This window comes from Hemitrygon akajei, unplaced genomic scaffold (assembly GCF_048418815.1).
Source record: "Hemitrygon akajei unplaced genomic scaffold, sHemAka1.3 Scf000115, whole genome shotgun sequence".
Lineage (NCBI taxonomy): Eukaryota > Metazoa > Chordata > Chondrichthyes > Myliobatiformes > Dasyatidae > Hemitrygon > Hemitrygon akajei.
This window is the reverse complement of record NW_027332001.1, coordinates 1,498,294-1,512,968: the sequence shown is the minus strand read 5'-3', so window position 1 is coordinate 1,512,968 and position 14,675 is coordinate 1,498,294. Positions and strand designations below refer to the sequence as shown.

The 14,675-nt window shown below is 45.2% G+C and overlaps 1 protein-coding gene across 1 annotated transcript in view; it reads left to right on the top strand.

Moving 5' to 3' along the window:
* Positions 1-14,675, top strand: part of LOC140723491 (uncharacterized) — a 321,144-nt gene that overhangs the window by 94,245 nt on the left and 212,224 nt on the right. The window contains exon 3 of the mRNA XM_073038057.1: positions 13,694-13,702. Within this exon, the coding sequence (XP_072894158.1) occupies positions 13,694-13,702 (9 nt within the window). The remainder of the gene's footprint in view (positions 1-13,693; positions 13,703-14,675) is intronic.

Sequence of the window (14,675 nt, the reverse complement as noted above, 5' to 3'; positions counted from 1 at the left end):
AACACATCACATGGACATGTTGGGATCCTGGGAACAGTACAGCATGGGAACAAGCCCTTTGACTCACTACTTCTACTCTGAACAAGATACCGAGTGAGAGAAAACTCTGGTGACTGTACACGACCCATCTCCCTTCATGCACTGCCTACACGTGTGCATGAGTCTCACGTCCCTTCCTGTAACCTCTTCATGTCCTCGCCTGGTTCTGGGGTCCGAGCCCGAGTCAAGTCCCAGTTTCTGGGTCCTTGTCCAGTCTCTGGCTCGGAGTCCCAGGCTAGGCTCCCACTTCCCAGTTCCATTATCCTGGTTCCCTATCCTAGTTGCGTCCTAGCCCAGGCCCGGAATCCTTGTCTCGTCTGGGGCCTTTGTCGTGTCCAGCGTCATTTCTTCCTTCCTTCCCCTGCTTCCTTCTCACGCCATGTCCTGTTCCTGGTAGTTCAGAGTCTGTGTCTTGCTTTTGGGGCCACTCCCAGCCCCACTCCCCGCCCCCCCCCCCATATGACACAGCAAGAGGATCAGGAGTTTAAAAAGTTACAAAGAGCCGAGGAATCTGAAGAGTTTGGGAAATATCGAGTGATGTAGGCACGGAATCGGATTGTAATTAATAATGGTAAATCTATGGTGCCTAAATGGGAAAGAAATCAAGTGATGTATTGGCACCATGGCAATTGTGGGCATCATGGTTCAGATAGATCTATGGAATAGTTGAAGAATCTGTGTTGGTGGCCGAAATTGCGAGGAGATGTACAACATTATAGTAAGAATTGTTTGGTTTGTGCCCGCTGAGAACCCCGATAAATCGGCTGGAGAAGCAAAATGACTAAACGGCTCATGGGTCCCGGTCTTACCCTATGTTCTGAGAATAGCCCTCAGCACAGAAGCATCCTCTCCTGCATTTATACCTTTTATGTTGACGATCGGGAGAAAAATGAAAGGGTTAGATTTATCGAAGACCGAGTAAGATACATTGGAATGAACAATAGCAAACAGCAAATAATTGACTCTTTTATGGAGGCTGATTATGATGCCGCCCATAACACGTGACGGAAGAAGCGGCAGAGCGAAGCTTGTTTCGAGGTGCGAGCAAAACCGCGGGCGTTTAAAATATGACAGAAGGTTATGATGTCACTACATCAGCCGAGCCCCTTTACCCCTTCCAGATTAGTCGGGACAGAGCCAGTCCATCAGTATATCGAATTCAGAGCGCTCCATATAAGTTCGGTTGGTATCATATGAACCAACTCAAACACCTTGGAGATAGTCAATGTCCTCTAGTAACCGAGTTCCAGAAAACATTTTGTCAATGGGATGCTCTGGTCCGAGTTGAGATTATCCTGTTAGATTTACATTTCAGGAAATCGACGGTGATGTGGATGAAGGAGCAGTTGCCCTCAGTGAGTTGGGCGACCACTTCCAGATTGTACACGGAGGATAAGGACAGTTCACATCTCTGAACTCGCCCGAGCCAAAGCAGAGACACTAGAAGAGAGAAACAGATGGGAGAACATGTTTATTGCGTGGTCTTTTGAAAATAAAGAGGGCGATAATTTATCTGATATGAATGGATTTGAACAAGACGTTAAATTTATCCATGGTAGGACCATTCATAATGTCAGAAGGTTTGGTATGCAGGGAAAGTTCGCTGATGGATTCTGACCTGACGCCCACAGAAGACAGAGGATAGTTGTCGATGGAGCGTTTTCTCCCTGGATTTTGGTGACAGGTGTCCTGCAGAGATTTGTTCTGAGACGGCGAGCTTTTTGTGTTTTAATGAACGATTTGGATGAGTAAATGGTAGGGTGTTTATTTGTGTTTTCAGTGATGTGGAGGTTGGCGCAGTTATGGATAGTGAAGAAGGTTGTCACAGATTACAACAGGGCAGTGACAGGAAGCAGAGCAGCGCTGAGAATTTACAGATGGATTTCAACCCGGCAATGTACGCAGTGATTCACTTTGGAAGGATGAATTTGAAGGCAGTGGTGATACTTCCGCGAGTCAGCCGAGGGCCGCACATTAGTACGAGTTCCACAATGGAAACAGAGTGGTGAGACTTTCTCCAATAAGCCAAGACCCGCTCATCGGTACGAGAACCACAATCGGCAAGGAACGGTTCACTGCAGGAGCAGACGGAAGTGTGATTGACAGGTGAGATTGAACGCATCCGCTGTTCTGAACATTCATATTGTGACGCTCGAAAGGCAATATACCTGACAGTAAATCAGGAGGAGAAAGGCGCAACTTAATGGCAAAGAATAGCACAGCCTGGAAACCTGCAGATTGTTCACAGATTTCACTTGCTACTTTTGTTCAAAGAGAGAATGGATGGAAAAATAGTGATAATATTGTGGCAGGTTTGAGAATGTATTTAAAGTTAAACAGACTGCATCGCCCGACACGGGTGTGGGGTGGTCAGGTCACCGACTCCAGAGGTCAGGTTCCTGCCAAACGGCCCATGTGTTCTGGAAAACATTGTTCTTCAAACTTTCCACAGCCCTCGCTAATTTCCCGATGACACGTTCCCTTTTTGACGACAGGTCTCTGGAATATCGCTGTGGATCTTTTAAAGTGTTTGGAGGAATATGTGCCGTGTATTTTATTGTAACACATGTCAGCTGTCACTGTGATATCCATCACTCACACCGCCCGGAATGACTGGAACGAAAGAAAAAATGAACGAATGTTCCCCTTTAATAAATAAATGTTCTCAATTTCACCCGCCAGAACAAACTCCTTCCCTCAATTTCAGAAGCGAATGTTCTCCGTCAAATATTCCAAATAAATCGACTTCCACATTATTCAAACCCCGGAACGACTGGAACGAAAAGAAGAATAAACGTTCCCCTTTAATAAAGAAGTTTTCTCCATTTCACCCGCCAGCGAATATTACAATATAAATTGACTTCAGGATGAATGCTTGTTTTAAAGCAACACAGATACAAAAAGTATCATATTTGGAAGCCAGGTATCATGGAAAATAACATGAAAAAATCCACATCAGGTGTTCTTTCAATGTAAATGGATTGCAATATCCCTTGAGGAGTCAAACTCGTGACACGGGAACAGTGAGTAAAATAGTTTAACGTAAGTGTTTGTGCATTAAGTTGTCACTAATGTCCCTGACGTGATAGCCACGCTAATTGCCACAGTGGAATTGCTGTCTCCTCAATAAAAGTCTGCTAAACCGATCACCAGTCAATCTGAGCAGCTGAAACGCTCCGTACAACTGAACGCTGCTTCTGGCGGAATATGGAATATGCGGCGATTTACTACATCGCGGCCAGTTTCTATCCCACACTTGTAGCGGTTGGTGTCCCCGGTAAGATGCCGGAGCTGGTCACTTTATGTATGGTGCCGTCGTTACTCTGCTGCGGTATCCGCACTGTTACTAAGCTCAGATGCTACCATCGGCTGAAACGTGTTTCCGGAATGGAGGATTCAGGCATCTAATGGTTTTATTTTCATTTTCCATACTTTGATCGCAGTGTTTTCTTCTTTTGTCAATTAAGTTGGTGCCGATATTGCCGATGTTTCATAATTTCACCTCGCTAGGCTTTCTAAAGTGATGCTGGTCTCTGCTTTTCTAGGACAGAGTTTCTATCAGCGCAGAGACTTGGACCTTATAACAACGTAGAAGCTTATTTAAATGACGGTCCAATCTATTTTCGACACGTAGGTCTGTTCTTCAGTAAGTCAGTCAATGAGAACTCGTGCTTCGCATTTCCTTGATGGCACTTTGACACCGCTACAAATAATCCCGTCTGTTCTTTCTCGTCTAATAATGGAAATGGTGTTGTTTAAAGAAGCGATCGACTGCTCACCGGTACGTGAGTCGTGGAACTCGGATGCCTCGCTCTAAACTGTCGGAATGTCGCCAATCCACTGACACTCACATCCGTCATTGTCCTCCAGCCGGAGTGCAGCGACCGAGACCGCACACACTGGATTCCCGCTTTCCACTTCCAAACAGACCATACCCTGCATAGCATCGGTAGAATGGGGGCATTCAGGAAACTGACCGTATTTCTATTTTGTTTCCAAATTTCTTGTAGTTAATTTAACGGCGATTGTGATCCTTTCTCGGGGAAAATGCGGACTCTCCAAATGCATCACCCCGTTACCTGGTTGGAATGGCAACAGCGGATCTGATGGTGGTTATCGTTTGTGCTTTAGTGGAACAGACCAACAATATCTACATTTATTCCAGATCCCTGCTCATCACTCCTGTATGCGCTCGGACACTTGTATTCGGAATGGTAGCGACGGACTGTTCTGTTTGGTTCACGGACAGTTTTACCTTCGATCGCTTCATCGCAATATGTTGCAGAAAGCTCCGGGAGCGATACTGCACCGAGAGAACAGCAACGGTGGTTATCGTGACCGTGGTTATAGTGAGATGCGGGAGATGTGCCCCGTTATACTTTGCCATTGAATCTTACATCATTATTGACAACACGCCGTGGCGTTGCGCCCTCATATATGAATACATTACTTCACCCCTGTGGAGAGGATACCAATTACTGACAATTATTTTAACACCATTGCTACCAATCGGATTAATCCTGGTGTTTAACGGGTTAACCGTAAGGTATATCGTTGTGGCAAATAGAGTCCGCAGAAAGCTTCGGCACAGCAGCGACAATCAGAAAGATGCCGAGGTGGAAAAACGCAGAAAATCGATAACTTTGTTGTTTTCTATATCAGCTAATTTCATATTATTGTGGATGCTCTCTATAGCCCATTCCCTGAAATGGCAAGAGCAAAACTATTTTTACGAGGACAGATATTTGAGTTCCCCGGTATACATCCTACAGCAATTTGGGTTCATACTGCAAATGCTCAGCGTGTGCACCAATACTTATATCTATACACTGACACAGAGGAAATTCAGAGAAGAGCTGAGGAATGGAATGAAGTATGTGTTCACATTAAATGGGCATCTGTGTAGATAACGCCCGCGTCTAATGACAATTCAGTGGAGTTTTCAAATAAAACCGTTTTACAATGAACAGGTTTGGCAAATATGTCGTACATTCAAACATTCCTATGCCTGGTCATCCGGAAATTGCAGAATTGGCGGAAGATTGGTGACTTCATACAGTTCAGGTAGGTAGCAATACAAACGTTCAATGCTGCTAGCGTGGTTGTTACATTGTTTGTAGTATGTTCCAAACTATCACAGACACTCGACTGTCACAAGGGCAGGGATGGCTTCAGGACTTTCCGGGTTTTAGATGTTTCAAAATGCACAGGGTCGGGTAACACAGTGTAAAGGGAGTGCGATTGGAAACCACGGATAGTATCGCAGCTGCAGAAAGGGAGGACAACGTGGAGCGTTTACTAATTAATAGATAGTGTGACGAACACACACACATGATGCTGATCACTCCATTTGGAGTATTCTATACAGTCGCCCACCAGATCAACCAAATAAGTGCAACGGGACGGTGAAGATCCGATCGGGAAGCCAATATTTGACATCGGCCATGTTATTGGCACGGGTAACTGAAACCTCCAGGATATTCTCTGGCATCTCCCCAGAATAAAAGGTCTAGTCGTGGAATGATTTCTCAGTTGTGTCCAGGAAGGATTCATGTCACTATATGAATATAAGCAGGCTAGCGAACAGTCCACACCGGATCTAATATTAGAAAAGGAAACATATCAGGTGACAGATCTCTCGGTGGGTCAGCATTTCAAAGCAATAGGGCAGATCTGCCCTCTATTTACCTTGCACAGAGATAGGACCAGGGAGCATGGAATGTGTTTAACCGGGTTCTGCAATGTATGGGTAATGCTACCTGACAGAAACTTGGAAACGTACATTGCGAAATGATGTACTCTGGGAAAAGTGAAACAGATACGTGGATATTGTTTAGGGAGCATTGACATGAGGTTCAGTAAGGGCTTGTCTCATTGTCGCAGGGCAAGGATGATAGCATAAAGTAACCCTGGTTGACAAAAAAAATTTGGAACAACTCTTCAAGAGGAAGTAAGAAAGGTACTTAAGGTTTAGGGTAAAAGGATCAGGCAGGGTTATGGAAGGTCACAATGCAGACAGGAGAGAATTTAATAATGGATTTAGAAAATTCAGAAGGGGACTTGAGAAGTCCTTGATGAGTTTGCACTCTGAAGAACAGGAGGAGACTCGTGAGAGTGTGGACAGATCAGAGGTAAAAGAGGAAAACTTGTGTCTGGAGTCCAAGGAAGCGGTGAAGCTCGTCACTGAATACATTGATCAATGTGAACACAGCGTAAAAAGGCAGATATGCCAAAACATGCCGACGCTGAGAAAGAGGATGCGCTGGAAACTTGGAAAACATTATGATAGATGATTCCCCGGTGCTGGAAGGGATATAGTTCAGCTGATCTAGGAAGGGAAACGAATACATTGCTGAGATTCTGGACAGGGTATTTGTGTTTTTCCTGGCCAAGGAAGTAGAACTAGAAGGTTAGAAGGTAGTAAATGCTATTCATTTGTTGAAGCAAGATAATAGGGATAATACTCGTTGGAAGTATAGACCAGTGAGTCTTTCATAAGTAGCGGGTAAACTATTGTAGAGGATAATGGAAGAGGGAATTTATGTGTATTTGGGGAAACGTAGTCTGGTTACGGAGAGGCAATGTGACTCCTTGAGAGGTATGTTGTACGAGATGAGCCAGATTAAATTATTTGTAAAAGTGAAAATAAAACAAACAGAAGAATCTGAGTAGTCGATGTAGGTGTATTAATTCAGAAAGTCAGTAGACATAGGATCGAGATAATCCTGAATTAATTCATAACTGGCTTCCTAACAGAAGGCAGATGATGTAGTAGATAGAGTGAATACTGGCTGGAAGGCAGCGGGCAGCCGCTGTCTTCTAAGAGGGTGGAAATTCTGGGACATTTTGCAACTTTTGGACTCTGCAGTTGCAGTGTTCCGAGAATCAGGACTGAGGGAAATAATCGATCTAATCTGACCACACACAGCAGCTGGATAATTTATAGAATTAGGGCTGATGATGTAAGCAAGTCGCTGAGCGATTCACTGCACCAGTGCGTTATCTAAACTGACCTGTCATTTACATATTACAGGGCAAATGCTACAATGAAATCAAAGTAATCGTTTCCAATCGAGACCTAGAACTGATTTAAAAGTTCAGAGCAACTTCGAGTGCTCATTAAAATAACCATCTTTCCAAAATGACAATTCCAAATTCCCAATTCAAGTACACACCAATTTATCCCAATACTTCTAAAACGTGGTTTTATCGAATCGGGTGTAGGTACGCTCAAACTTCGATCCACTTAACCCTGAATCCACATGGCCGGTGTGAAATTGTTGTCTCCCTCCGAAATTAATAATAAATGAAATAACTTTAAGAAACGACACAAACTAAAAAACACAGCGAGTGCAAGGCAAACACCCGTGCTCACACTTGTCTTCTTTAAAATCTTTCGTAGGCATACAGCACTACTTCATAGAATTTCGAAGAGATATGCAGCCTTCGAATTTTGCGTCAGTTCCTGGAAATCACGTCTCGCAAGGTGGCACAACTTTTCTTGTCACGTGTATAGAGAAAAAAGAAGATTAATTCAACCATCCCCCAAACAGAAACAAAAGAAACGCACAACCCACATAAAGCCATTTCTTCTCATTCTCTTTCAATTGAACTCACTTATGTCCAAACCTCGTGCTATAATTTAAAACTGCAATACATACATATTTTCAAAATATCACAGAAAATGTCATGCCCTTATTTGTTCAATGGTTAACAAACGTCTGTAATTGGAATAATAAAACATTTAATAAAGCCTTTCGCTTCCCAGACAAAGAGACACAGAAAGTAACGTATCGTCCACGAGTTAATATTCAACCCAATTAAAACATTACGTCTCCACAACTCCAACGACTTCTAGGATTTCTGACCTCCAATTTCTGACCAAGGTTAGGATTCGGATTAAATGAAGCCTTTGTTTTATAGTACCGGGAGGAATGATCCCCATTACCGCCGATGAAGCAACATATTTGCTTACTGTGCTGGGACTACTGTCACACCCACCTGCAGCCCGGAAATACTGTCTTTACTCCTTACTGAAGGGGTGAAGGTATATTCCTGTAGTGTGATACCCCTTTTGTCATCCGACACCTGCGCTTCAATCTTCTCATGTTATCATTACCCATTTCACTCAGTCTCCATGCTTCAGTGTGTGCAAGGACAGAGGGATCGAAGAGTATCAACGACTTTCTAGATTGGTCGGTGTTGTGAGACACTAATGTTATAACCCAAATATACAGTCAGACAGCCATAAGAAACTACTGCACAGAATCAGGGACCTTAGCCCGTCCAGTCAGTGAGGAATTATTTAAACTGCCTACTGCCATCGACCTCACCCGGACCGTGGCCATCCATATCCCTCTCATCCGTGTACTTCTACAATCAGCTCTTAAACGTTGACATCGAAATCTCAATTACCATTTGCGTTGTCAGCACTGTCTACACTCTGACGACCCTCTGGATGATGAAGGTCGTTTCCCTCACGTTTCCCTTAAACATTTCACATTTCACCCTTCGCCCATGATCTCCAGTTGTATTCGCACCCAACATCAGTGGAGAAATCCCGCTTGCATTTACACTCTCTATACGCCTCATAATGTTGTATACCTCTATCAAATCTTCCCTCAATCTTCTACCTCCTCGGGAATAGTGCTAAAACAGGTAATCTTTCTTTTTAATTCAAAACATTCAGTCCCGGCAATAGTCTTGTAATTTTTCTTTGCATTCTTTCGAACTTATTTACATCTTTCCTGCAGGTAGTTGCGCCCAACCGCACACAATATTCCAAATTGGGCCCCAATAAAATCTTCAACTATAGCATCGTAACGTCCCAACTCCTGTACTCAGTACCTTGGCCGATGACGTCAAATGTGCGAAAAACTTCTTTTTTTACGACCCTGTCTTACAGCGCCGCAACTTTCATTGAATATGGACCTCTATTCCCAGATTCGTTTTTTCTATCGTACTCCTCAGTGCCCTATTTCTCATTGTGTCATCCAACCCTGGCTCGTCCTCCCAAATTGCAACATTTGCCTCGGCTAATTCTGATCGGCCATTTTTCTGCCCATTTCTCCAGCTGGTCAAGTTCCGCCTTCTACTCTGGTAGTTTTCCTAGCTGTGGACTGCACCCATAGTGTTGGTGTCATCGGCAAATTTGTTGATCCAGTTAACGACGTTATTATTGAGATCGCTGCCATAGATGGCAAGTAACAACGGACACAGCAACGAACCCTGCGGTACTCCTCTTGTCACAGGTCCCCAGTCAGAGAGACAGCCATCTAATGGCGAATCCAATTTACTACCTCATCGTGAAAGCCAAACGACCGAACCTTCCCGAGAATCCTTCCATGTGAAATCTTGCAAACTCCTTGCTGAAGTCTTTGTAGACGGCATCCAATGCCTTGCCTTCAACACCATGCCTAGTTACTACCTCGTAAAGCTTGGTAAGTTTCGTTAGACATGACCTACTAAGCATTGGCCCATCCTAACTTTCGCTAATGATCCTGTTTCCCTTCATCGACAGACTTAAAAGTGAGATGCGGTACACTAGATAGAGCATAGAACATCGAATACTACAGTACAGTACAGCCCTTCGTCTCAAGAGGTCTGACACCTTTTCAACTAATTCAAACTGGCACCCCCCCCCCCCCCCCGCTGCAAATGAATAAGAATTAGAACCAGAATTAATATCACAGGCATATGTCGTCAAATTCGTTACTTTACGGTAACAGTACAATTAAATACAGCATAATTAAATTTAGAGGGGAAAAATACTGAGTTGCTGCAGGCAGAGGGGAAGAAGCTGTTCCCGAATCGCTGAGCGTGAGCTTTCAAGCTTCTGTATCTCCCTCCCGATGGTAACACTGTGTAGAGGGCGTGTCCAGCTGGTGGGCAACTTTAATGATGGACGCCACTGTTATAAGAAACAGCCCTTGTAATAATGATCAGTGAGGTACAGAGAATCTGTATTTGCCAACAAATAACTTTTATTATTTCAACTATAAAGCACGCAGGTTCACACGCCATCTTCACTCCATGACACTCCAATAAAGTAAAAGGTATTACCCCGGACAGGAGTCGACTCTGGCCAGAGAGACGAGACAGAGGGACTGGGGATAAAGAAACGGGGACAGAGACTGGTGAGAGAAAGAGGAGGGTAGAGAAAGACCATGGGGAGGAAGGCCGGGGAAGGCGAGGGAGCTGGTGTGGAGAGAGATCGGGGATTGTGGAATGATGTTAGATGGGGAGAGAAATCGGGGTCCGGAGTTTGGTTTCGGTAGAAAGCGGGTGGGCAGGGAGGGGGATAGCCGGGAGAGAGAAACACGATGGAGAGGGGGACTGTGCAGAGTGCCAGGGCCGAGAGAATGACTGAATGAGAAACAGAATGGCGGAGGGGAAGTCCGGAGGAGGGCGAGGGCTTGGAGTAGGTAGAGAGAGAGACTGGGAAAGAGAGGCCGGGGTTACGGAGAGAAGGGGTAGAGAGAATGTGAGAGATGGGTGGGTGGAGAAAGAGACTGGGGAATGTTGAGAGACGGCGGCGGGAGTCTGAGAAGAGAAGGACGGGAGAGAGAGAGAGAGAGAGAGAGAGAGAGAGAGAGAGAGAGAGAGAGAGAGAGAGAGAGAGAGAGAGAGAGAGAGAGAGAGAGAGAGAGAGAGAGAGAGACGCAGCCGAGATTCTAGTAGAGGAGAAACGGCAAAGGGAGAGGGAAACGGAGGGAGACAGAGTGGGGGAGGGGTAGAGGAGAGAATTGTATGAAAGAGCTAGTGTAGAGAGATGGAGGAGAGACTTGGGAGAGAGACTGGTGAAGCAAAGAGCGATGCCAGTGATATTAAGTCTAGTTCTAATTCTAATTCAGTTGCACCGGGGCTGTGTCAGTTTGAATTAGTTGAAAGTCTGTCAGAACCTCGTGAGTCGAAGGGTTGTACTGTACTGTAATATTCTATGTTATATGCTCTATCAGGTGTACCGCATCTCACTCGTTAAGTCCAGTCGCTTAATTATTTAAAGCTACGACGCCTTCCTTTCCAGACTACTCTCAATGCGCCTGATTATATTGCAGGATCATTTAACATCAATAGGTCATGATCTCGTCCAACGTCAGCAGAGTCAACCCGCTTGTATACGCCTCATAGTGTTGCATACCTCTATCAGATCTCCCCTCGGTCTTCTACCCGCTCGGGAATAAAGTGCCAACATGTTTAGCCTTTCCTTTCAATTCAAAACATCCAGTACCGGCAATAGCCATGTATTTTTTTCTGTATTTTTTCAAACTTATTTACATCTTTCCTGCAAGTAGTTGCGCCCAACAGCGCACAATATTCCAAATCAGGCCCCAATGAAGTCCTAAACAACATCAACATAACATCCTCACTCAGTACTTTGGTCTATGAAGGCCAATGTGGGAAAAGCTTCTTTTTCTGTCTAACCTGTCTAACTGTGCCGCAATTTCATTGAATTTTGTACCTGCATTCCCAGATTAGTTTGTTCTATCGTAGTCCTCAGTGCCCTATTTCTCATTGTGTCAGACCAACACTGGCTGGTCCTCCCAAATTGCAACCTCTAACATTTTTCTGGGCTAAATCCGATCGGCCATTGTTCAGCCCATCTCTCCAGCTGGTCCAGATCCCGCCTGATGCTCCGGTAGTCTTCCTCGCTGTGGACTACACCCAGAGTGTTGGTGTCATCGGCAAATTTGCTGATCTAATTAACGACATTTCTATCGAGATCGTTGATACAGATTACAAATAACAACGGACACAGCAATGGTCCCTGCGGTCCACCTCTCCTTACTGGTCTCCAATCAGAGAGACAACCATCCATTACCACACTCTGGCTTCCCCAACATAGCCAATGGCGAATCCAATTTACTACCTCATCGTGAAAGCCAAACGACTGAACCTTCTCGAGCCTCCTCCCATACGGAACCTTGAGAAATTCCTTGAGAATTGAGAAGTCCCTGTTAGACGGCATCCACTGCCTTGCCGTCAGCACCATTCCTGGTAACTACCTTGTAATGCTTCGTAAGTTTGGTTAGACATGATGACCTACTACGGACTGGCCCATACTGACTATCGCTAATGTTCCTCTTTGTCCAGATACTTCACTTCATATCCCATGACCAGCGCAGTCTGAACATACAGGACAATTCCTCATTATATAATACATGATGAGTCCCTTCCAGGCAAAACTATCATTATCATCCTGTGGCCGACACCGATATTTATGGTCTATTGATGTTAAATAATCCTACAATATAATCAGGCGCATTGAGAGTAGTCTGGAAAGGTCAAGGCGTCGTAGCTTTAAATAATTAAGCGACTGGACTTAACTAGTGAGATGCGGTACACCTGATAGAGCATACAACATAGAATATTACAGTACAGTACAACCCTTCGTCTCACGAGGTTCTGACAGACTTTCAACTAATTAAAACTGACACATCCCCGGTGCAACTGAATTAGAATTAGAACTAGACTTAATATCACAGGCATACGTCCTGAAATTTGTTAACTTTACGGTAGCAGTACAATTAATCTCCCTCCCGATAGTAACACTGTGTAGAGGGCGTGCCCTGCTGGTGGGTAGCTTTAATGATGGACCCCACTGTTACAGGAATCATCCCTTGTAATAATGATCAGTGAGGTACAGAGAATCTTCATTTATCAGCAAGTAAATTTTGTTATTTCAAACATAAAGCACGTAGGTTCACACGCCATCTTCACTGCATGACACTCCGTGAGCAGTCAATGAAGAGAAAAGATATTACCTGGGAAACGACTCGACGCTAGCCAGACAGACGGGAGAGAGAGACTGGGGAGAAAGAGACGGGGACAGAGACTGGTGAGTCAGTGAGAGAAAGATGAGGGTACAGAATGTCGGGAAAGTTGAGTGATCTGGTGTGGAGAAACATCGGGGGTTGGGGAATGATATAGATGTGGAGCAAGTTCGCAGTCGGGTGTTTGGTATCGGTAGAAAACGGGAGGGGGATAGCCGGGAGAGAGAAACGCCACGCAGAGGAGGAGTGTGCCGAGACCTGGGGCCGAGATTGTGACTGGATGAGAAACAGAATGGCGGAGAGAAAGTCCAGAGGAGGGGGAGGGGTTGGGGTAGGTAGAGAGAGAGACTTGGAAAGAGAATCCGCGGTTACGGATAAAGAGAATGTGAGAGACAGGTGGGGGGAGAAAGAGACTGGGGAATGTAAAGAGACGGCGGAGAGAAAACGGGAAAGAGAGAGAGACGCAGCCGAGATTCCAGGAGAGGAAAAATGGCAAAGGGAGAGGGAAGCTGGGAGAAACAGAGAGACGGCGGGGTAAAAGGAGAATTGTATAACAAAGATAGGGTAGAGAGATGAGGCAGAGACTTGGGACGGAGGGACTGAGGGGAGAGTCTGGGAGTGAGACCAATGAAGTAGAGAGAGATCGAGGGTTTAGAGAAAGACGAGGGGCAGTGAGGCCAGTGAAGTCAAGAGATCTGGGGTGAGGAGAGATATTTGGGAATCGGAGTGAGGAGGGAGATTGGAAGAGAACTCGGAAGCGGAGACCCCGAGACGGGGTTGCGTGTTGGGTAGGGTAGGAGTGATGGCGGCGAGGGAGAGAAACCCGTGGGAGGGAAAGGTGAGTGGGAGGTATTGGGATTGGGGAGTCAATGGAGGGAGAGGGAGGCAGGGTTAGGTACTGGTGACCGGTGGGGTGGGAGAGACTGGTGGATACAAAGAGGTGGGAGATTATAGAAGCTGGGGACGTAAATAGACACTGGGGGTTGAGAGAGAGAGAGAGTGAGAGAGAGAGAGAGAGAGAGAGAGAGAGAGAGAGAGAGAGAGAGAGAGAGAGAGAGAGAGAGAGAGAGAGAGAGAGAGAGAGACTGGGATGAGGTAGGGAAGTGTTAGCTAGAGAACACTGCCCATAATTGCACTGAACAATTAGTGGACTTTGCTGCCTGCGGGGCATTCTGGGATTACAGCGCTTACATTCTATAGTCCCTCTGAAACAAGCAATCCGTGCCATCTCGCTGAGCTCTCCCAGCTCGCCTGCTTGACCCGAGTCCTTCCCACACCGTATCCACGATCTCACTTTCCTCAACCGTCTTCGCAATATTCACCCTCCCTCACCGTCTCTGTGACCACACAACACTGCTGCTGTAACGAAAGCGCAGAGTGGAATGAAGAAACTCTTATACAGAGTCATGTTAGTAACGGAACACTCTGGGCAATTTACATCCTGGGAGCCAGGAACCGAACCCACCCGAGATGGAAAATACAGATACTCGAAATCCAGCACGGAGACAGCGCCTAGTACGCGCAAGAGGAACCCACCCGAGATGGAATATACAGATACTCGAAATCCAGCGCGGAGACAGCGCCTAGTACGCGCAAGAGGTCCAATCAACAATGCAGGGCTCAACTCTATTTTGCTTCATGATTTAAATTTTGTTAATTTCCTTAAAGAACAGTTTGCATTTTTCTTTTCAACTAACTCAACGGAAGAAATTTCCAGTGGGACATGATGGGGTACCTTTAAAGTATATATCTGTGTGCAAATGATGTCATACTCTGCTGGATTGAAAAAAAACCGAATTAATAATGAAATACGTACATTGGTTGATAAGATTAAAGAAATTGATAAAAGATATTCTATCGCTC